Source organism: Myotis myotis, unplaced genomic scaffold (assembly GCF_014108235.1).
Source record: "Myotis myotis isolate mMyoMyo1 unplaced genomic scaffold, mMyoMyo1.p scaffold_m19_p_7, whole genome shotgun sequence".
Classification (NCBI taxonomy): Eukaryota; Metazoa; Chordata; class Mammalia; order Chiroptera; family Vespertilionidae; genus Myotis; species Myotis myotis.
In genome coordinates, this window is record NW_023416379.1 from 25895462 (window position 1) to 25918886 (window position 23425).

General features: G+C 43.6%; 1 protein-coding gene across 6 annotated transcripts in view; it reads right to left on the reverse strand.

The window, feature by feature from the left end:
- NHSL1 (NHS like 1) overlaps positions 1-23425 on the reverse strand; it is a 215462-nt gene that overhangs the window by 38561 nt on the left and 153476 nt on the right. For all 6 annotated transcript variants that reach the window (XM_036316583.1, XM_036316581.1, XM_036316582.1 and 3 more), the window contains exon 2: positions 17740-17892. In XM_036316583.1, coding sequence (XP_036172476.1) covers positions 17740-17892 — 153 coding nt within the window. The remainder of the gene's footprint in view (positions 1-17739; positions 17893-23425) is intronic.

Consider the following 23425-nt stretch of genomic DNA (forward strand, 5'->3'; position numbering starts at 1 on the left):
ATGCAATTTGGGGATTCTGTAATTTTTTTCGCTAACTACCGTAAAGCTAGATTTAAAAAACAATAACACTCAAGCTCAACAGTTTTACATTTCATTAACCCGTGCTACTACATTAACTTTTCTGTGGTCCTACAAAACTGGAGTCTCCTAAGGATTAGGAGTGCACCTTGTAAAACACACCCATAAAAACTGTTACCACTTGCAGCCACTTACCATGTAATTCAAATACTTGCCACACGAAACAAAATACAAAGTGAAGGCCAAGGCCCCTTTCAATGAAGTCTTTTTGTTGTTCAAAAGAGTAGTTTTCCCCTCACCAATGGACCCAATAGTAAGTATGTTTGAAATGATAAAATTTTATTGTTTTAAGAATCTACATTGCATTCTGGATGCCACGCCAGGTAACGTTTGAAGAAGATTCCCCTTCAAGGAAACAAGGATTCCCGAACTAGATCATCTCTACAGCTGATATTAGTTACGATATTCTCGAGAAGAATATTAAAATGACAAAAATGACCTCATACATGTTACATCTTAAAAGACCAAAATACTGGAAAATTATTATTCCTATGCTAAAAGCATAAAAGTCTTGCAATTATTAGTACTCCTAATAATAAACGGTGTGACACCGTTTGACCCTAGTTTAAGAGGCAACGCCTCCTTTTATCTCAATGAAGTTTATGTCAGAGAAATCTTTAAATAGTAATATAACAAATAGTAGGATATCAAATGAAAGTTGATGTTGGGTCAAAGATTAAACTAGGCAGTGTAAATATATGGCAGATCACCAATATTCTGAATCTTACAAATTTCCTGAAATCTAATAAACTCCTCAGTATCCATTGTCATTTATCTTATTCCAACTCTAGGGGAAATGTAGGAAAATGTCTCTTGTCAAGTTGCAACAGCTCTCAGTTTCTAAAACCGTGGCTTTGTTCGTTAAAAATGGAGTTTATTGTCTGTAGAGTGAGATATAAGTGCAAGCCATCATGAATAAACAAAGACTTTTCACACACTCAACGGAGTGACTGCAAGGCAAAGCAGAATTTAAAGCTGGGTTATGCCTGCAACTCCAGGCTAGAAACAAGATACTAAATGTAATGGAATATCTGTCTTTAACGCATGCTCCTCTTGCAACAGAAATTAAGAGTAAAACCCTGTTATTGTTCTCTCGGTGCTGCCTGGATAAAGGTGTCACTGTTCCCTGTGTCCTCTGGTTTCCCAACCACCAATTTCCTCCTCCTTCCTTACCTGTCAAATTATTTTCTTTAGTGCAAGAACAATGAACAAACATTTCTTGGTGGACCAACGTTTGCAATATAGGACGACAAAAATAATGTCACAGAATGAGATGGTTATCCAACCACCCCGGAATTTAATACTGCTCTGGCTTCCAAACTTTCATGCAGCAAAGCTGTTCTTCAGGCTTTTCGTTTTAATATTTTAGACATGGTAAGAGAGTCTCCTGCAAGAGGCTTTAAAGAGTTATTTTCCAAATAACTGTCTCTACTGGAAACTCTTGGTGAACTTCCACTTTGTATGTTATGATCTTTAATTTGTTGAATCAGCCACAGTGAACTAACAGTGGTTCTCAACCTTCCTAATGCCGCGACCCTTTAATACAGTTCCTCATGTTGTGGTGACCCCCAATTTCATTGTTACAAATTGAACATAATTAAAGCATAGTGATTAATCACAAAAACAATATGTAATTATATATGTGTTTTCCAATGGTCTTAGGCGATCCCTGTGAAAGGGTCGTTCGACTCCCAAAGGGGTCGTGACCCACAGGTTGAGAACCGCTGAACTAGAATATGCAGCAGATACAGAGTTCCAAAATCTCAGGGGCTTAACAAAACCAGAGTCTCTTTGCTGCACATTCTGCTCATCTCCTCATCCAGGCTGAGCTGGCAGGGGCTTTGCTCACCACAGTCACTCAGGGACCTGGGGCCAGGTAGAGGGAGGTTCCTCCCTCCCCTACCCCCCCACCCCACCCCACCCCACTTGTGCTGGGACAATCTACATTTCACACCTGCTAGAGGAACCTCTGCTGGAAGGACCCAGGGGTTACTTCCGCTACTATTTCTTTAGACAAAACAAGCCACATGGCCATACCTACCTTCACAGGGGACAAGAAAGAGCAATCCTACCTCATAAGCAAGGGAGAAAATGAGAATATCCAAACACAACTCTAATAACTCTCCCAAGCAGAGGAATAACACTGAATCTGAGGTCTTCCAGATCCCCGTTACAATTCCCCCAACAGTTACTTAATATTTTATTTCCAATCCCTGAATGAGGCTGAGAGGCTTTGAATGTGAAATATACAACAGTAGTGACAGGCTAACCCTCTGTGTTTCAGGAGGCTGACCATGGGGGACACTGCATGGAGGAGCCCCTTGAATGTCTGGAATCCAGACAGACCTGGAACCACCTACACCTCTGAGACCTCAGGGACATTTTCGCCTCCTGGAAACTCAGGTTCCACCTCTGTAAGCCCGGACGTCACTCCTCCTGGGAAGCTGCCGGGAGAATCACTCAGTAGCACGACCCAGTGAGCTGCTCTCCGAGGGGAGACTAGGTGAGGGTAAGCCGGAACTTGGCACGGGCCGCTCGCTCTATGGGCAGATGCTCAAACACAGCCATCGCTGGCAGAATATACCATGGAAACCATAACTACCTCCAACTCTCCCACTTTTAAATCCAATAAGCAAGCCCATAACAAGATTTGCTTGGCTGCACAATTCTTTAAGTTTCTACCATTTTACAAAGGTGTTGTTTCCATCTTTATCAAAATATCATGAGGCTGTATTTTTTCCTAAGGATGTGCAATACCTACCTACATCATACTGGGATTCTCTTACTCTCAATAGCCTGGATACTTAGTTCTAACTGCTCTCAATCCAAAATAGAGCTAAAATATGTTAACTGATCTCACTGCAGAACTTACAGTCATGACTTAATTGGTTTTACATAACCTGAAGCCTCCTACTTACAGACATTTTATATAGGCAGGCTATCAGCCAGGTGGGTGGTGAATGTATTTAATATAGCGTAACTACTAAAGCAAGGGCAGTATAGAGGTTCCTTGATCTGAAAGTATGTGTTAGGAGTTGAACTGTGTCCCCCAAAAAGAGATGTTGAAGTTCTAACCCCCGGTATCTATATATGTGACCTCGTTTGGAAATAGGGTCTTCCCAGTCACAGTTTCTTTCCATGATGCTCTAAGCGTCCTGCCACAGGAAACAGATCTATTTGTCTTATGAATTATGAAACCCAGGTGTCAAATTTCTGGTAGACCCATATTTCCAAGCTCCTATCCCATTACTTATCCCTCAGATTACCAAGAACAGTTAAAAACCAGTTCTATTATATGTCTTTATCCAGGACCAGAGGACTAAGAGCACAAGCCCTACAATGTTTAAAAGAAAGGCAATTTTAGTTCACCGCTGTCTGTATTGGCTATGACACAGCTAAAGGATCTAGTTTAAGCCTTCAAGTAAGCACGTCGGAAAAATTTACTTCACTCAAATACTATGCTTTATAAATATTAGATAACTTATTTTCTTAATAAAAATCAAACCAAGCTGCATTTGAAAATAGAAGAGATTTACCTTCTAGTCATGAACTTACTGGGTGTGGTAATACTGGAAGAGAAAAAGAAACCATACTGATAGTGTAGTTAAGATTCTGCTTTGCTAGTCAAGCATATTGAATTTTCCAAAATTATATCGGTATTTTTCCTAAATTATTCAAAACAGTTGAACGTTAACATACTTAAATTGTCTTTAAGAATCAACAAATTATAACATAATTATAAATGGTCAAATGTTTAAATTATTCAGTAATTTGTAGCATATCGAGTGTGTTGAAAAGCTATGTGAAAGCTTAAAGCACCATAGATTTAATATAGATCTTTTCAATGGATATTTTCCTAGATAATTTGAAAGCAATTTTAATGATAGATTCCAAATAAGTATGCCCTTTTGTTTTAGTATTACATTAATGATTCATTCTTTTCTCCCCTCTCCCCTTTAGGGTAATAATTTATATGTAGTTATATAGCAATACCTACAATGACATAAAAGAGTATTCCTATACATGGAGTATTAAGTCCAAATTTATCTTCCAATAAATGCATATTTGAGACCATAAAACCACTTCTTCATCAATCCTCATGTCAATGATACTTAGCACCCTAAGCACCATAAAAACAAAAGGAAAAGGAGAATATGTATGGGTTTAATGGTTAAGCCCAAGTTCCCCTAAATGTTCTAAAAGTAAATATCTCCTCTCTTAATGGTGCATATAAGACATAATGTTCCAGCTGCTACAGTATAATTTCCTTAAATGTGGGTAAGAAAGAGAGGGCCAATCAGGCCCAATGACTCTCAATTTCTCAAGAAACCTGCTAACAACAGCCAGGTAATGAATGACAGCAGTCAAGAGCTCAAACTCTGAAAGTCAATAGTTGTGTGTTCAAATCCTAGCTTGCGTTGAGCTAGTGGGGCCAAAGGGATATATTCCCACTTTCAAGGTACTTACAAATCAGTTGACAGATAAAGAAGTTCCACATGACAATTTATGGAGCAGTGGTTCTCCAAATTATACCAGCCATGCCATCAATGTTTATTATGTTCAAGAAATAAGAGAATGAGGGGAGAACAGGTGGGAGAGGATGAAATGGGAAAGATATTGTGTAATGCTCTATCAGGGTTATCTAACCAGGAAATTTAGTCTTGGTAGACCTTTAGGGGAACTGACCAAATCCACATTGAAAAACTAACTAAATCATGGGCAACTCCCAATAGATTTCTGTTCAGGTAGAAGAGATGTCACAGAGAAAGCTCCCAGAAAAAGTTTGGGGGAGGAATAATGTAGAAAAGAGGAGATGGTGATGGAATGCCATCTTTGTAATAAATGGGTTTCTTTGCCAAAAGAGGGGGGAGAATGATAAGGAGGCTGCCAAATTCCTATGCCTAAGTTATTTTAGCACAATTCCAAATGACTTCTCATTCAATTTACATAGTGTGTTTGGCAAAATAAAGTGATCAGGATGGGGAAGATGGAGTATTAGAGACAAAAAAGCACACATTAATTGTGTCACCAGCTCAACAAAAAGGAAATGAATTTATTAGTGCTGACTAATATATTAACAAGCTGGAAAGAGTTCCTTTTTCCCTACAGCCTGGGATCAGTGATGTTGATATTAAACACTGCAAGCCATCTCATTTTATGTAGAAGAGTAAAAAAAAAAAGAGGTCATTTTGATTAACAACTCTCCCTATAGCTAATTCCTATTAGAGTGGAATACAAACCTTCCCCAAAAGTAAAGAATTGAGTATTAAACTTAAGGGGGCTGCATACAACTGTTAGCATTATTTTTCACTGCAAACCATGGAAAGCATGACTCTTAAAAGGTTATTTGCCATTGCAGAAAACTAAACGTTAACATTTCCTCTCTTCACATACACAGATTGTTTTACGGAGACTTGAAGTACCCAAGCTGACTGAAGCTGAGGCGAAGCTGCCAGATGCCCGGGACGAACGTGAGAGTCCGACGGGTCTGCCAGTTCTGGCCCAGCACCATCAGAGCACAGCCAAATGGGAGGTGATATCATTTCACTTTACAATGAAAAAGCCCTATCACTGGCAGTAGTGGAGCATCACCAAGGTTACTCAATATCAAGTAGCCTGCAGAGATTCTGAACCAACACCAGAGACTTCAGTTGTTCGGTGAGTGATAACAAACCTTATCCACAGTACCTTCAATGTAGCATTTTTATGCTGCCCTGGGTGAAATATAGAGGCCACTCAAGTTACTCACTTTATCAGGAATTAAAATAGAATTGCTGAAACAGCAGACTGACTACAGACACAAAAACAAAACAAAAAGCCTTTTGTTTAAACACTCCATAGTGCTTTGTTAAGACCTGGATCCTTTAAATGACTGTCTTTGCTATTCTGTCTTTTGTGTGTTGCTTAGCATTAAAAAAGGGGGGGCGAGGGACATGTCTCTTAACCTCCTGTAAAAGCAATGAGTGTTCACCTTTCCTTTGCTCTTGCACCTGACTTCCTCTCACAGGTTACTAACTCCTCTTTCAGGGCTACCATGCTCAGAGCGGTTAGTGTTACCAAAAATGTGGTGAGCCATCAAACCAAAAGAAGTTCAACTGCCCCTCGGTATAGCTTTTCCAACCCATCAATTCCTTATTTTTGTCTTTGCTCTTCTCTTTTCTCAACAGAGAATTTAATCCATTGTTTCACCTGGTTAGGCAACTTTCCCTAAAGACATAAATTCCAAAAGAAATACCTATATTTCTTAAACTATTTGATAGCATTACCATTTGTCTTTGAAAAGTCAACCTAATTAAACTCACAAGCACTGAACGAGAGCACCAAATGAAAGCCATCCTTCTCATCAAAGAACTAGCATATAGCTTCCATCAAGCCTCCAATACAACCTAACGAACAACTTCAACATTCTCTTGCTGCATCTCAAAAAGGGCTTTCTCCAATTCTGTGGAGGAGACAGAGGGTGAAACCTGACCTCCGCCTGCCTCTGAGCTCACTGCCTACCACCTCCTCAGGGAACATCCTCCCATTCTCTGCTTGTATCTGAAATCTCCCCTCCCGATGGCGCCTTTACAACAGTGTTCCAATTGGCTCCGGTTTTTAAAGCAAGCAATAATATGACCTCGACCCTGCCACCTCAAACTACCACTTTTCTCTTTGCTTTGACAGCTTTCACTTTATTTCTTAAAAATTATTTGCATTCTTTTTCTGCTTATAAAAATAATTCTTTATCTCATGCAAACTGGCTTCTTCAATCCAAAGACTTCCTTGAAACCGCTCTCTTGAACGGCACCAATGGCTATGTAATGAGTTCAGTGGCCTCTATTCAGACCCTCTCCCCATCCATGAGCACCATGACGACTGCCCAATCCTCATTTCCTCTCTTCTTCCCCAACTACTTTTATCAACTTCTTCCCAACCCCTAAAATAACCAGGCTCAACCCCTCACCCTCTCCAGCCCTAATCTCACCCCCACATTTTCACCAGTTGTAATGTGGCTTTGGCTCTCATCTCTCCCGAGTTCTAGACGACCTCCCCAGGACCTGCACAAACCCAACAGTGTTTATAGAACGAAGCACGCACTGGGGTGTGTGCTGGGGCCGTGCAAATGGCAAGCAAAGGTCCTGCTCCCAAGGATCTTGCTATCAGATGGAAAGATAAACATGTAAACACAATTACGTAGCTTCGTTTAATGGAGGGGTGTAATGTTCTGTGGAAATGTGTGCAAAAGTGTAGAAGGCATCCATCCAGGGTCTGCCCTGGGAAGTCCAGGAAAGCTCTGTGGGAACCAGGGCACCCGCCAGGTTCTTCGAGGAGGAACAGGAGTTGGACAGGTGTGAGAGGTTGTGGGTCAGAGGGAAAAGGAATGGACTGGAGCTCGCAGTGAAGAGAAAGCGCAGACAAGACAAGCTGGCATTCCAATTGGACCTTATCTTTACCTGTGAAGGCATGAGGTAAAGAACTTGGGTGGAGGGGGGAGAGAAGCATGGGCCTGGGGTGGGGGTGGGGAGGGGGCAGGAAGGGTGATTTGGCAGGTGAAGTTAGACTAATGGGCCAGGTCAGAAAAGCTGCCAGGTGCTGAGGAAGTTAGGTTTTATCCTGTCAGTGATGAGGAGCTGATGAGGAATTTAACAAAGGAGAGGTATAGTCAGATTTACGTTTTAAAGACAACACCCAGGGACAAGGGTGAGACTCAATGATGCCACCATCAACCTTGTACGAGAGTGACTCATGCATCTATCTTATCTCCCTGGCTAGCTTTAAGCTTCCACGGAAAGCAGTGACGTCATTCATCTTTGACTCACCTACAATATCCAGCCCAGTGCCGTCACTGTAGGAGCCACTGAGAAAATTTTTATGTCAACAAACTTAGATTTTAGACAACCCAATTTATCAGGACTTATGCTCAGCACTAAATTATATTTTTGTGTCAACTAAACTTCACACATAGCAGTTAAGTACGGAGAGGTCCATCAGAATTTTAGAGCTTACACAGAAACTTGGAGACCACAACTTGTTTTGCAGAAGAGGAGGCAAGTATAAAAGTGGGATGTGATTTTCCAACGTCCCACAGGCTTCTGGCAGCACTGGAATCAGCATTCTGGCCTCCTATTGCATCTTCTGGACCAGTTCATAACAACAGAACAAGGTGTCAATGCTGCTGGTTTAGAAAGACGAGACGCTGTATTTCCTACCTCATTCAGTGGCTTTTCCAGAATAACTCACCCCCATCACCACCACCACCCCCACACTCCCTATTTTAGGCCTATCTTCGTTTAAACTAGAAAATAACTTAAAATTCTACATGAATGAATATAAGTAATTTAATGTTTCTTACTTACAAAACATTGAAAAGAATCTACCCTTAACCAGTGATATTTCACCTTCATCTTTTACAAATCAATTTTACTAACGGATTCTTCAGAAAGAATGTTAAGTGATGAACTAGGCAAAGAGTAAACTCTGCTGTAAGGGCTAAGTCATTGGTGTATTTAATATTTCCAAACCCTTATTTTCTTTTACTTGTCCCTTCTATAACCAGTGGCTTTTTTTTTAATCCATTCAGTTACCAATGACCTATCATAACCCTAAAAATAAAACATTAAATGCCATTAAGCTGAAACATGGTTATAGATATTAATGTCAGACAGGATGTCTTATGATGAAGCTTCCTTTCTTTCTTTCTCTTAAATTTATTTGAGTTTTAATGAAATTGGGAATGAGTTAAGCAACTGTGAAGCCACCACCTTTAGGCATCCATGAGCTAGTCTGCATTCCCTGTTAATTAGCTAAGGAAACCCAATCTTCCTTGGGCCTTTAGATTCCCAGAGTGAGCCCTGTCCCTATGACCCTTTTGAAAGCTGAGAACAGCTGAAGAGGCATCCAAGGGATGGGCCCTCAGGGTCTGAGGTCACAACAGGCCAGCATGGGCTGAGGCTAGAAGCCTGATTTGAGTCCTCCATGGTCATCTATAAACTTCACAGTGGCTGTAAACTAACCCTGTGGCTTCTATGGTCTTGGTTTACTCACCTACAAAAGGAAAAGGGGATTTATTGATGAGAGGCCCTGGGAGCCCTCTTCCAGCTCTAGCATTCCAGGCATCTTCCAGGGGCTGATGGTGATGGGGAGAAAGGCACCTTGCTCATGTGGCCGAAATAACCTCAGTGTTAACTGCCTGTGGCTGTCACTATCATCTGGCTGTGGCCCTGTTTTCTTCCCTCCCTCCTCCCCACAGCGTGTCTCTGGAGTATAATGAGTGGGAGGGAAAGCACCAGCTAAATCATGACAGCCATTTGGGAACGAGGGCTGAAATGTATAAAAATTTATCTGTATTCCATTGCACTTAAAATGCACCCCTCCTTACCGCCACAAACTGCTTGCACTTTGAGGTATTTTACACAAAAAGTTCATTTCATTCCCATGTAAGCAGATACTATGATCTTTATTTTACAGAAGAGAAAAGCTCAAATGGTTGCAAGAACAAAGTCAAAATTAAACTCAAATCACATATCCCTACTACACAACAGAGTCAGGATCTGAACCTGGATATGACTCATGCACTTTTTTGTTGTTGTCAATCCTCACTGGATTTGCTTTACAATTTATCTCTTAAGCTGTACATGTTTTATGTATTTGTCTGTGCTATGTCATAATTTTTTTTAAGTGACAAGGGAAAAAAATAGAGGAAGAATTCAATGTTGATAGCACAAGGTGGGCAAAGCAGCTGTTCCTCTTGACTGTGTGAAGTGGTGAGCAGATGTATCATCCAGGAGAGAGCCACAGGCATAGAAAGGCTTCCCCCGGACAGTCCTGCACCCAGTGCCACGGGTCCCCCAAGAGGAGTATCTACAGCCCAAACCACAGGGGCCTGGGAGAGCCCAGGGACCCATGTGCCCAAGGCATCCAGGTAATTCAGCCAGGGCTCTTCATCAAACCCAGAACAGAAGTACTGGTCTGAGTCAAAGGGAACTAGGACCCTTCTTAACAATAAAGGGCAGATGCAGTGACCCTTAGTTAAAGCCTGTGTGTCAGGAACTGTCAGAGAAACCTAGCTAACACTACCTAGAGACCTTGTCCATCATTTTTTAAATTTGTTTTTATTGCTTTTTAGAGAGAGAGAAAGGGAGAGGGAGAGAGAGAGAAACATTGGTAAGAAACACTGATCGGCTGCCTCCTGCACACCTCCTACTGGGGAGAGAGCCCACAACCTGGGCATGTGCCCTGACTGGGAACTGAACTGGTGACCTCTTGGTGCATGGGACGATGCTCAATCCACTGAGCAACACCGTCTGGGCGTTGTCCATCATTTTAAGAAAGGTGTACCATTTTCTAATGTTGAACAGGTTGTTGGTGCATGCACACATGTGCGCACACACACACACACACGACTGTTTTTAATAACTTGGAACACAGAGTCATTTCTTCACATTGTAAATACTCAACTCCTATATCTCTTGATATGATGAATGTAACCCTCTGACTTTGAGTTAACACAGGCCAGACTCAACATTCCTCCCTGTGCTCACACTTCCAATTCTAGAATCACAGAGCAGGCTGACCTGCTAAAATGGATTTTCTCAGGAAAGAGAGCTGTGACTAAAGAACGTTTCTGATACCAGCAACAGATGCTCTAGGAACTAATTCAGGCAGGAGTGTACACAGATACAGTAACTAAACTGCCTGTTATACATACTGTGAGAAAGTATGTTTACCTCTCTCCCAAGTTGGGCTTTTTGGGGATGGAGTCTTAAAAATAACATGGCTTAATTTCAGCCTTTAATATGCTCTTAATTTTCAAATGAGGTCTGCAAGTGTAAGAAATTAAATCTGAACCTTTCACTGAGCCTAGCATGGCCACCCTTTCCCCTCAAGTACCCTTTTCCCACTTAATTGTGGCCCTTTTAGTGAAACTAAAAAGTATCCAGATTAAAAACCCAGTTAGGCAAAGGTTGCTCATCACCTCAGCTAACTCTGTAGAAGTTCATGAAGGGTTCAAATAACTGTGGAGATTAAAAGGGTAGAATTCTTCCGGAAATTCAGTAAAAAGCTGAGTGAATTCTTTATGGATAATGGGATCCATTTTCAGAAATTCACTATTCATTTCTAGCCAGATGTCCTGCTGAACCAATGATCAAAATACTGTTTCTACATCCCGGTACAGCAGGTCCTCCATTAGCGTTCAACAATGTTTCATTATAATGTTTATAAGATACTGCAGGAAAGTAACTCTTGTTTGTAACAACTAGCCTATAAAATTGGTGTCATTAGGTGTCATTTTGCTGCAGTGTCAAGTGAGAACTTACTGTATCTGTTTATCTCTAGTAACAAATAAATCAACAAAACCAAATCATTTGGCCAACAAATTCTACCAAATTCTCCAGAGACTAGCCAACAATAAATACTAAAGATCTCTGCTCTATTTGGACCAGAATAGAGATAAACTGCACATGGACAACATGTGCTCTGGGCATTCTGCAGACCATTTAAATGCCATGGAAGCCCCTCTCTTCTCCAATGGGGGAGTGAGAAAGTGGGGGAGGGGTCCCCCAATGCCATCCAGCACCTCAGACACATCTCCAGTACACTGCTGTCTGTTCACTTCAGTCTTGACACAAGACAGCAAGAGAAGCTCTTCAAAGTTAAAGACCCACAAACTGTTATCCACTCATTTAAAAACGCCTGTCATAGGAGATCACTGATGCTCAAATACTTAGTAAATTGTGTCTATTATTTTCCCCTATGTCCTAACTCAAACTTAGTTTTTTAATAACATTTTCAGTAAACCTGGTGCCTTCCTCAATCATTCTACTGACCACTAAGCATTTCTGTATTACTTTATTAATAATAAACACTTAGTACCTACTGTCTCATTGCCCTCTTTATTTTATGATCCTCAAGAGGAGAGCTGAGTTCCCCATAAAAACTGACACAATAGTTCATACAATGAGCACTTAATGACTGAAACAGCAACTGCCTGTTTAACCCTTTTCGGTTCAACCTCGAGGCTGACTCAACAGACCAGGCGCTAGGAGCAGGTCCAACGTCGAGCAGTAAGAACATTAAAAAGTTCAACATTCAATCCCGTCAATTAATTTGGACCAGACTGTTTGAATTCCAAAAATAACATCGGACCGCAAAGGGTTAACATTAAAGAGTAGTATTACTTCCTTAAAATTATGGTCAAGGTGATAGTAAGAATAGAAGGAAGAAAATAGATTACTCATTAGCTACCTTTCTAGATTTTTAAGCAAAGAACGTGGAGGTCAAATTAACTTAGACTGATAACTATATAACACTAGGGGCCCAGTGCATGAATTCGTGCACCTTGAAAGGAACTGTGGGCCGTGAGGCTGTGGTGGGCACAGGGGTGGGTCTCGGCCCATCCTCCATACCCCAGCCCGGCCCCTCCTGCTGCAGCCCTGGGCCCCTGTCTGCCAGCAGCCTCACTCCTGCCGCTGCCGCTCCCATGCACTGACGGCGCCAGCCCTGCTCGCATCCACTGACGATGTGGAGCAGCAGGTGTGCCGTCAGCGGGTGGGAGCAGTCGCTGCTGCCCCAATCACCCCTCAGGAACAGGGGGAGGTGGAGAAGCCCTCAGGGGCAATCAGGGCTGGCAGCCGCAGCTCGCACCCGCTGATGGCACCAAGTGAATGGGACTGGCGCCCGGCACCAGCAGCAGGTGTGAGCAGGGCTAGCGCTGGCAATGGGTGTGAGCGGCAGCTCTGGAGCCAACAGAGGGTGTGAGCGGGGCCAACGCCGACAGCAGGTGCGAGCTCCAGGCAGGATCGCGGCGTGCGGGAACAAAAAATTTTCAGTAACCACCAGAGGCTCGCCCCGATGACAGCAACCAGTGCCCTGCCTTGGTCTGGTGCCCCCGCTCACCTGCTCCACTATCCCACCGTGGCCAACGCCCGCCATGTCCCGCATACGCCCCCTGGTGGTCAGCACACATCATAGCGACCGGTTGTTCGGTTGTTCCACCGTTCAGTCTATTTGCATATTAGCCTTTTATTATGTAGGATCATACCTTAATAGTGTCATATATTCAGGGGCTGTATTTTTTCTTTGTAATCCTCACTGATAATGAGGCAGTAAGTACTCTGCACTCATTTTCTGCTTATCTCAGGCTGCTAACTTGGTGATGGGAAAGTGGCACCTGAAGTCCTGTACATGTGATTAAAAGTAAATAAATGAAGAAAACAGAACTCAGATGCTCTTTCTTATTTCAACTTTGTCAACCACTGTTCTTAAAGTTATTATTTATCTACAACCTCTTTTTTTTTTAATTAAATCTTTATTGTTCAGATTATTACATTTGTTCCTCTTTTTTTTCCCCCCATAACTCCCCTCCTCCCAGTTCCCGCCCCACCCTCCGCCCTCACTCCCCACCCACTGTCCTCATCCATAGGTGCACGATTTTTGTCCAGTCTCTTCCCGCATCTCCCACACCCCTTTCCCCCCCAGGAATAGTCAGTCCATTCCCTTTCTATGTCCCTGATTCTATTATAATCAACAGTTCATTCTGCTCATCAGATTATTTATTCACTTGATTCTTAGATTCACTTGTTGATAGATGCATATTTGTTGTTCATAATTTGTATCTTTACCTTTTTCTTCCTCTTCCTCTTCTTAAAGGATACCTTTCAGCATTTCATATAATCCTGGTTTGGTGGTGATGAACTCCTTTAGCTTTTCCTTATCTGTGAAGCTCTTTATCTGACCTTCAATTCTGAATGATAGCTTTGCTGGATAAAGTAATCTTGGTTGTAGGTTCTTGGTATTCATCACTTTGAATATTTCTTGCCACTCCCTTCTGGCCTGCAAAGTTTCTGTTGAGAAATCAGCTGACAGTAGTATGGGTATTCCCTTGTAGGTAACTGAGTTTCTTTCTCTTGCTGTTTTTAAGATTCTCTCTTTATCTTTTGCTCTTGGCATTTTAATTATGATGTGTCTTGGTGTGGTCCTCTTTGGATTCCTTTTGTTTGGGGTTCTCCGCGCTTCTTGGACCTGTAAGTCCATTTCTTTCACCAGGTGGGGGAAGTTTTCTGTCATTATTTCTTCAAATAAGTTTTCAATATCTTGCTCTCTCTCATCTTCTGGCACCCCTATAATTCTGATGTTGGTACACTTGAAGCTGTCCCAGAGGCTCCTTACACTATCCTCGCATTTTTGGATTCTTTTTTCATTTTGCTTTTCCGGTTGGGTGTTTTTTGCTTCCTCGCATTTCAAATCATTGACTTGATTCTTGCGCTCCTCTGGTCTGCTGTTGGGAGTCTGTATAATATTCGTTATTTCAGTCCGTGTATGATTAATTTCTAGTTGGTTCCCCAATATAAGATCGAGGGTCTCATTAGTTTTCTTGTAGATCTCATTAAGTTTATCGGCGGCTTCTAAACAGTTCTTGAGAGACCTTAAAAGTGTGGTTCTGAACTCTATATCTTCCATTGACAATTTTGTCCTGTTTCTTTGTCTCCGCATTTTGTTATGCTTCCTTGGTGCACCCCCTAGTGGTCTTTGTTCGCAGTCTTGTAGATAAGCCTTGATTGTTGTAGCTAATACCAGGGAGGGTTTGACCTCCAGGCCAAGTGGCTATGAGAATCAGCTGTGTCAGCAGTGAGAGAACTTCTGTCCTCTAGGGAGGTGCTAATCTAGCCTTTGCCTGAGGCTATCCGGCAAATGCCTGTGTGCAGGGCTTGGGCGGGGCGGGTCGCACAGGATCAACAGGGTGGGCCGGAGAGAGCAGTTATGGCGACTCTCAGTCCTGTCCCCAGGGGCTCTGCCTCTCTGAGTCCCAGCACCCGATGCAAAGCTCAGAGAGAAAGCTGCACTCGCTCTGACCGAAGCCAGACAGTTGCGCTTCTCCCGTTTGAGTCTGGGTCCCTAAAGACTCGCCCGGATCTGGAGCTCAGATTCTGCGACTCCCTCCCGATTGAAAACGCCAACCGCGCCCTCCGCCCCCAGCCCGCTCCACGCACTCCGCACCTCAGAATTTGACTTCAGCACTGCGCCTCCTCTGAGTGTCTGTATGTGTTTCTCTTTCCTCCTAGTTGTAGGACTTCCACTCAGCCAGCGTTCCTGTGGTTCTGGGTGATGTCCCTTCCGTTTTTTGGTTTCACTTTTGAAGTAGTTGTTCAAAGCAGCAAACTCCGGCGTTAACCTATGCTGCCATCTTGGTTCTCCGAAAGTCTCTACAACCTCTTAAGGAGTATTTAAATATAGACTTTAAGAGTTCAGCTTGGTTGGAGCATCATCCCACATAACAAAATTTTGCGGGTTTGATTCCAGCCAGGTTACATACCCAGACTGAGGGTCCGATCCCTGTTTGGGGCATGTACGAGAGGCAACCAATCACTGTTTCTCTTTCAAATCAATGTTTCTCTCTCTCTCTCTCTCTCTCTCTCTCTCTCTCTCTCTCTCATCATTAAGAAAAGTTTGTCCTCTGGTAAGGATTTTTTAAAAAAGTTGAACTCTAAAAATTTTCCAAAGTTATTAATTTTATTAAGGGTAAATCCCTTCAATGAATCATTTTAGGGCATTAAAGCAATTATTAAAGCATTTATCTTTTCAAAATTAAATCCACATACAGGCAAAATCAGTGGTGATGACATTTCATTTGGATCTACTGAATAGTTAAAAAGGAAAGAAAAACCTAGATGTTTAATTTTCTAAGGGAAGGGAAGAGAAGCTCTGAGCTGGTACTTGAAAATACACAGAAGAGGCAGGGAAGCACAGTTTCCTGGAGAGTGTTCAAAAAAAGCTGGGCCTGAATATTCCAACTCACACTTACCCTTCTGAAAGCATTCTCCACAGGCAGGAGGGCAGAGCAGAAGAACTTAACCATGGCCCTGCCTCAGGGGCTGGTCCTGGGCACAGTGCCATTTAATCCTCATACTCATTATTCGGGAGGAAAGTAAGCCAGAAGTAGACAAGCTCCTTGTCAAAATTTACGAAAGAAAATCACTAGGAACTGAAGAGATCTAGAAGAAACTGTGGCTGGATTTAGGTGCATTACACAACCAACACAAGGAAGGCAAAAGTCAAGGTACAACTCCAAGGCCACACAGAGGAGCCTGACGAATGCCATTTTTTTCCTTTAGACTTGCAGTCACTAAGTATATGAGAAAGGGAAGCCAATAATGCCCATTTCTGGACAGTTAAATGCCAAGACTGTAAGACACATGATAGAGTAATAAGATACATACGAGATCATCTAAGTTCCTTTAAACTAAAAGATTAAAGGAACAAAACAGGGCTCTGACCTATGGTCTATATCAGGGGTCCTCAAACTTTTTAAACAGGGGGCCAGTTCACTGTCCCTTAGACTGTTGGAGGGCTGGACTATAGTTTAAAAAAAAAACTATGAACAAATTCCTATGCACACTGCACATATCTTATTTTGAAGTAAAAAAACAAAACGGGAACAAATACAATATTTGTATTTGCATGTGGCCCGCGGGCCGTAGTTTGAGGACCCCTAGTCTACATAGTTCTGTTCAGAATTCCAAATCTACTGTGAGTCCTTTGATAGCTATTCCTTCTCACTCTAAGCAGAAGTTATCCGCCTTCTCTAACTCCCGTACAGCAATTTATGGCCCATCGCGAGTATTTTTCACATTGTGATTTGCACTGTAAGTAAAAGTATAAGTTCCTTGAGAGCCAAGACCCTGACTTTGTATTCTTCGCTTCCACCAGAATAACAGATTTCTAACAAATGGTTGTTCAAGGCAATCGAGTGAATCGAATATGAGCCCTGCAGCCTGAGACTGTCCAAGTTTAAGCCCTAATTCTACCACTAACTTTGAGATGGTGGGAAAGTTTCTAATCTTTGTGTCTCCATTTTTTTCATATGTAAAACTGGCACAGTAATTATTGTGAGGATTAAATGAGATAATACCTGTAACGGGCTTAGAATGGTATTTGGCATATACTTAAGTGTTGAATGAATGTTGCCTAGTAATCAGCAGTCAAAGTAACAGCACATTAACAAGTGAATTAATAAATGACCGATATACATGAAAAAATTATCATAAAAATTAGAGGGGGTCCTGATGCTGGGTTTTCCTGGAATCAATGACAGTATTTCTCCCAGATTTAAATCTTTCACAAAAAGATAAAACACAGGACATTCTGTTAAATTAAATTTTAGATAAACAACAGTATTTTTTTAGTATAATTCTGTCCCAAAATTGCATGGTAAGAGAAAAGTGGTAAACCAGCATCTAGTAGAATAAGAACATTGGTTTGCTGTTTTAAAAAAAGTTTCTAAATCTTAAAAGTTACTCCCTTGCTCTGTTAAAGAACTTCCTTCTTTACCACCTTTAGGAAGGCCTCCTCGTCACACAGTCACACCCCTTACCACCAACACTAAGTTGAAGTGAAAATGAGAATTTTAAACTACATATAGGAAGACACTCTTTCTGAATACCCTTCCTCTTTCTAAAGTCAATAAAAAAATTTTAAAAAATAAATAAACTGGTGTCGATTCTTTGAGGACATATCTGTGAGAGGCAGGTGTCTACAGAATCCAGAACATATTAGGCACACAGGTTGAGAGTATTATGACATCTCACACATACTCTATGTTCATTATAAACAGGTCTTTTACAAATAACATCAAACTTAGGCTTTCAATTCTAATGAACAAGCTTGCAGTTGGGATCTTACCCCTCAGCACTGATTTGAGGTTGAGCTTGGCTTGGCGGTGCAGGTCCTCCACGCAGGGGGGCCTCGTGGCGGGAAGGAACACGTTCTCCTGCTGGTGCCAGGGAGCAGTGTAGTGGACTGTCCATCTGCTCTCCTCATCTAGGTTGGAAACCGCTGTAAAAAGAGAGTTACAATCAACCCAGCTGTCAAATTAAGTTTCACTGGCTCTACATGCACTGCATCAAGATGGGTTCTTAGTGCCCAACACATCCCTGGGTTAAGGGCCAGGGAGAGGGAAATGGAGTGAATTCTAAGTGAGATTTAACCTTAGACTCCAGGGGTCCTTCCCACAGTGTTCGTCTCTAAAGGAACCGGTGAAACTGTCCATCATGCTTTGGTAGAAATGTTTACTCAATTAATTGCTTCCTAGCATTTTAGACCCTCCCTCTAAGCCAGCGTTAGAAAATGATTGACAGAATTGATAGAGACCTCCAATTCCTACCTAAGTCCACCATGACAGGCACCTGCTATTGAATTATACAGAGCAATTGCTCAGTAAACGTTAGAGTATCAGAACAGAAACAACTTCCTACTGAGAAGTTGAGACAAAATATTTCCTCCCTTAAGCATTATTTTAAAACACCAGTTATAAACTCAATTAAATTTAAAAATTAAGCATAAGCAGTCAATGTAATTCATTTAAATAGCATATTTAATGGTAGAAATCAATTTGTGCTACAAAATTTTCTTTGTATTTCTTGCTTTCATGAAATACTTTTATATTAAAATGGTTTTTTTAAGTCCCATGTAATTTACTTTTCCCAACACAATCCAATTCAACTGAATTTTTCCAACATAAAAGAGATTAAAGCCCTAGCCAGCTTGGCTCAGTGGATAGAGCGTCAGCCTGTGGACTGAAGGGTCCCAGGTTTGATTCCGGCCAAGGGCACATGCCTGGGTTGCAGGCTCGATCCCCAGGAGGGGGTGTGCAGGAGGCAGCTGATCACTGATTCTCTCTCATCATTGATGTTTCTATATCTCTCTCCTTCTCCCTTCCTCTTTGAAATCAATAAAGAAATATATTTTTAAAAAAAGAGAGATTAAAGTATTAGGAGGAGGAATGATAGGTAATCATGAAAGAATGCTAAATCTCTACAATAATTTTTCTTTATTCCCCCTTATGGCTTGAGACCGCTTTGTCTATTTCACTTTCCCTGACAACACAACCTAAAATAGCATACCAGTGCAGCACCAAACAAATTCATCAACAATTTTTATAAATATTTTTAGAGAGAAAGAGAGGAAGAGAGAGAAACATCAATATGAGCGTGAAACAGACTGGCTGCCTCCTGCATGCCCCCCACCAGGGATCGTGCCAGCAACCCTTTGATGCACACAGGACGACACCCAACCAACTGAGCCACACCAGCCAGGAAGCATCAAAAATTTTAAGTACTTTCCATATATCTGCCACCACAAGCCAAGCATAGAATAAACCAGAGAAGTACAAGAGAAAAACCCTGTGCTGAGTCATCTGCAGGTGGTGACAAGTATGACACCTGTAAAATCAGCAGATACTAGAATTGTGAGGCAGGGGCGAGTGTTCCCTAACCCTGACCGATGCTACAGAGTGCACACTGGGCACACCCACACCTCTGGTAACTAAACCATAAAACCGATTCTCAAAATAAAATGAGCAGGCATGCATGAACTATTCAACTTTCTATTTGAACATATTTAAAGTTAACACAGTGGACCTCATAGCACAGCTACTACATTCTATCTAATAATAGACAAACATGGTAATTAACCGTAACTTCGCTACCCTTCCCATTGGCTAATCAGGGTGATATGCAAATTAACTGCCAACTAAGATGGCAGTTAACCGCCAACAAAGATGGCGGTTAATTTGCATACATAGGCGCAATGCTGGGAGGCGAAAGGGGAAGGACAGAAGAAGCCGCCTGCCGCTCAGGGCCGCCTTTGCCCTGCCCCGTGATCGGAGAACCGGGTGCCTTTGCCCACCCCCAGCCAGTGATCGCCGGAAGCAGGGACGGAGCCGGCAATGGGAGCTGGGGCTCTCCTGCCCAGGCCTAACACCTAGGTCAGAGGAATTAGGCCTAGGTAGGGGCAGAGCGGGAGATGGGGGGAGGGGCAGGGGTGGAACCAGCCATCACGGGGAGCAGGCGTGGAGTCAGCGATCGTGGGCAGCTGGGGGTCCCCTGCCCAGGCCTAATGCCTCGGTCAGAGGCGTTAGGCCTGGGCATGGGCGGAGCCGGCAATCATGGGGAGCCGGCAATCGCGGGGAGCAGGGGCGGAGTCAGTGATCGTGGGCAGGGGCAGAGCGGGAGATCGCGGGGATCTGGGGGTCCCCTGCCCAGGCCTAATGCCTTGGCCAGAGGCGTTAGGCCGGGGCTGGGGCGGAGCCAGCCATCGTGAGCAGGGGCGGAGTCGGCGATCATACGGAGCTGGGGGTCCCCTGCCCAGGCCTAACACCTTGGCCAGAGGTATTAGGTCTGGGTAGGGGCAGAGGCGATGGTGGGAGCTGGGGGTCCTCTGCCCAGGCCTAATGCCTTGGTCAGAGGAATTAGGCCTGGGCAGGTGAGGAGCCGGCAATCGCGGGGAGCAAGGGTGGAGTCAGTGACTGTGGGCAGCTGGGGGTCCCCTGTCCAGGCCTAATGCCTTGGCCAGAGGCGTTAGGGCGGGGCAGGGGCAGAGTCAGTGATGGGGAGGAGCTGGGGGTCCCCTGTCCATGCCTAATTCTTCCGCCAGAGGCGTTAGCCCTAGGCGGGGGGGAGAGGGGGGGAGAAGGAGATCGTGGGGAGCTGGGGGTCCCCTGCCCAGGCCTAATACCTTGGCCAGAGGCATTAGGGTGGGGCAGGGGCAGAGCCAGCGATCATGGGGAGCAGGGGCTGAGCCAACGATTGAGGGAGCTGAAGGTCCCCTGCCCAGGTCTAATGACTCGGCCAGAGGCATTAGGCCTGGGCAGGGGCCAAGCTGGCAATTGGTGTGAACTACAGAGGAAACACCTTTTCTGACCGCTCATTGGCTTAGCTCCCTGTATGCCACTGGTAATATTCTTAGTAACTTGGGTAATAAGAGTCCAAATAGGTGATCTAGGGTTTTTTACCACACTCCGGGAGAAAAAAAGGAAGGTCCGCTATTGGAGGGTTAAGAAATGTCATATCCTGTCCTAGCTGGTTTTGCTCAGTGGATAATGCCTCGGCCTGCCCACTGCTGGGTCTGGGTTCAATTCTGACTAAGGGCATGTACTTAGGTTGCAGGTTCCTCCCTGGCCTGGGCCCTGGTCAGGGCTCATGCAGGAGGCAACCAATCAAAGTGTTCCTCTCACTTTGATGTTACTCTCTGTCTTTCACTTTCTCTTCCACATTCCCTAAAAATCAATGGAAACATATCCTCAGGTGAGGATAAAAAAAAATAATAAAGAAATGTCATATCCTATGAAAGACACATCTTGAAAATGCCTAAAGAAAGTTGTCATTTTTTCACGGTAAAGGGACTGGAGTCCGTGTTGATGAAAACACCTTGGTGGCTGCAGTGACTGGCAGTGGCTGCAGCAGCGGGGTGATGGGGCTGGTGCTTTCCCCTGACCAGCCCGGTCGCCTCCCAAAAAGGGAGGCCAGACTGTGGCTTAGGCCCGCTCCCCAAGGGGAGCAGGGAGCAGGGAGTAGGACATCCCCTGAGGGCTCCCAATATGTAATGGGGGCAAGCTGGGCTGCAGGACCCCCCCTCCAGTGCACAAATTTTTGTGCACCAGGCCTCTAGTCTATATATACATATAAAAAAGAGGAAATATGCAAATTAGGCCGGGACGCTGTAACAGGTCACGAACAGACAGGAGGAGGTTGTGTGCACAGGTGAAGCCCGGAGCCGAAAGGGAGACAGAGACAGGGAGCCAGGAGCCCCGGGTGACCCCCCCACCCCCACCCAGAGCCGGAGCAGACACAGATAGGGACAGGGGGGCCGACCTGCAGCCTCCCTGGCCAACCGCAGTCCCAGAGAGGAGACGGCGGGCCCACCTCCCGCGGAAGCAGCACGGATCCTACCGGCTCCCTCGGAAGCGGTGGGCAGCCTACTGCATGCAATATTGCTCAATGGGCTACTAGTCTATTATAAAGATCAAGTGAACTACTATATGTAAAGCCTTAGCTCACAGAATAACTCATGTAAAGCCTGGGTGAGGCAGGGGCAGTGAAATTACCCTGAAGGAGCCCCTGACTCGTAGCACCATCACTAAGGAGGAAGTTGTCCTTCCTCAGCACCCCCACGAACCCAAGCCACGGGTTAGCTCTCCCCTCACCTTCTCTGCAGCTACTAAATTCTACCAGCCTTGCTCCCAAATAGTTCATTTCCTAAGTGATCCCACTTCTCCATCAACTGCTAAGTGGGAAAATAAACACTGAGACCTAGACACCAAGTTATAAATGGAAATGTCCCGTGTGCTTTCTGCTTTTAGTGTTTGACAAAGAAGCATGTACATTAGGTACCGGGGATTCACGTAACCTTTCATTGAACAAATGTTTTGCATGGTGCATATAGCTCTCAATCTTAATACAGAACATCCACCAGGACTAAGTTCTTACTTACATATCTGATAATCTTAAACAGTCTGGAATTTGCCATATGGGCCCCAAAAAGGAGCCCTAGTCAATTACAATGCTTTGTGCTCATGTCCATGTATTTGAAAGACTGAATTACCCGCTATCATAGCTGGAAAATACTGAAAATGGAAACTCTTCCTATTTGCCAATTACCAATCAAATCCAAGTAATGCTATTCGAGTCTATGTAACCACACCATTAGCCCCCCTGCACAGCAACCAACTGGCTCCTATGAAAGGGCCGTGGTCTCTTCCCTGGTTTTCTCATTCTTGCGGGGGCAGATTTCAGTCAGTCCATCCAAAGACAGCCTTCTAGGGGCAGAGCTGCAGACAGCGATCCCAGGGTACAGTTCTTTGTTGCTTCCTCCAAAGTTTTTCTTTACCAATGGCTCCTACCCTTGCACATTTATCCAGTTTCAATCACTGGTTCCAAAACTAAACTAAAGCTAATCAACCAGTAACTATGTAAAAATAAAACCATGTATGTGTGAAAATTATACTTTTCCAGGGAAAGAAGAAGCACCTGGATTAAAGAAATTTAAACTAATGGTGAGTGAACAATGAAGCCACACCGCGAAAGCTGTGTACTTTACAATGGCTGACCGGTCTAGACAGAGTTTGTGCTCCAGTTCTGAAACACAAAACAGAGTGTGCCAGGGGGTTTAGCAGATCATCACCACCAAAAATATGTGATACCTGACACAGAGGTTCCCTGCACAGTCAGCCAAAGAATGAAAAAAACATACAGCAGGGTGGACATAAAGTAAACACAAGGTCCTTCCCTCCACCTTCTTCAAAGGGCTGCTTTTGAGAGCACAAAAGCAGTGAATTCACCGGAAATCTGAGCCACAAATAAGTAAGGCATGCTGAGATCACATAATTCTGCCCTAGAGCCCCAAAAGTCAGAGGTATTTGAACAACCTGCTTTAGAATGGAGTTTAACTTGTGTCAATTATGCTCTTTCACACTCTAATTCCACCACTCCAAAGGAGGAAATAGTACATCACACACACACACACACACACACACACACACACACACACACAACCACGGTGGGGAGAAAAGAAACTACTTACTTTTCTTCTT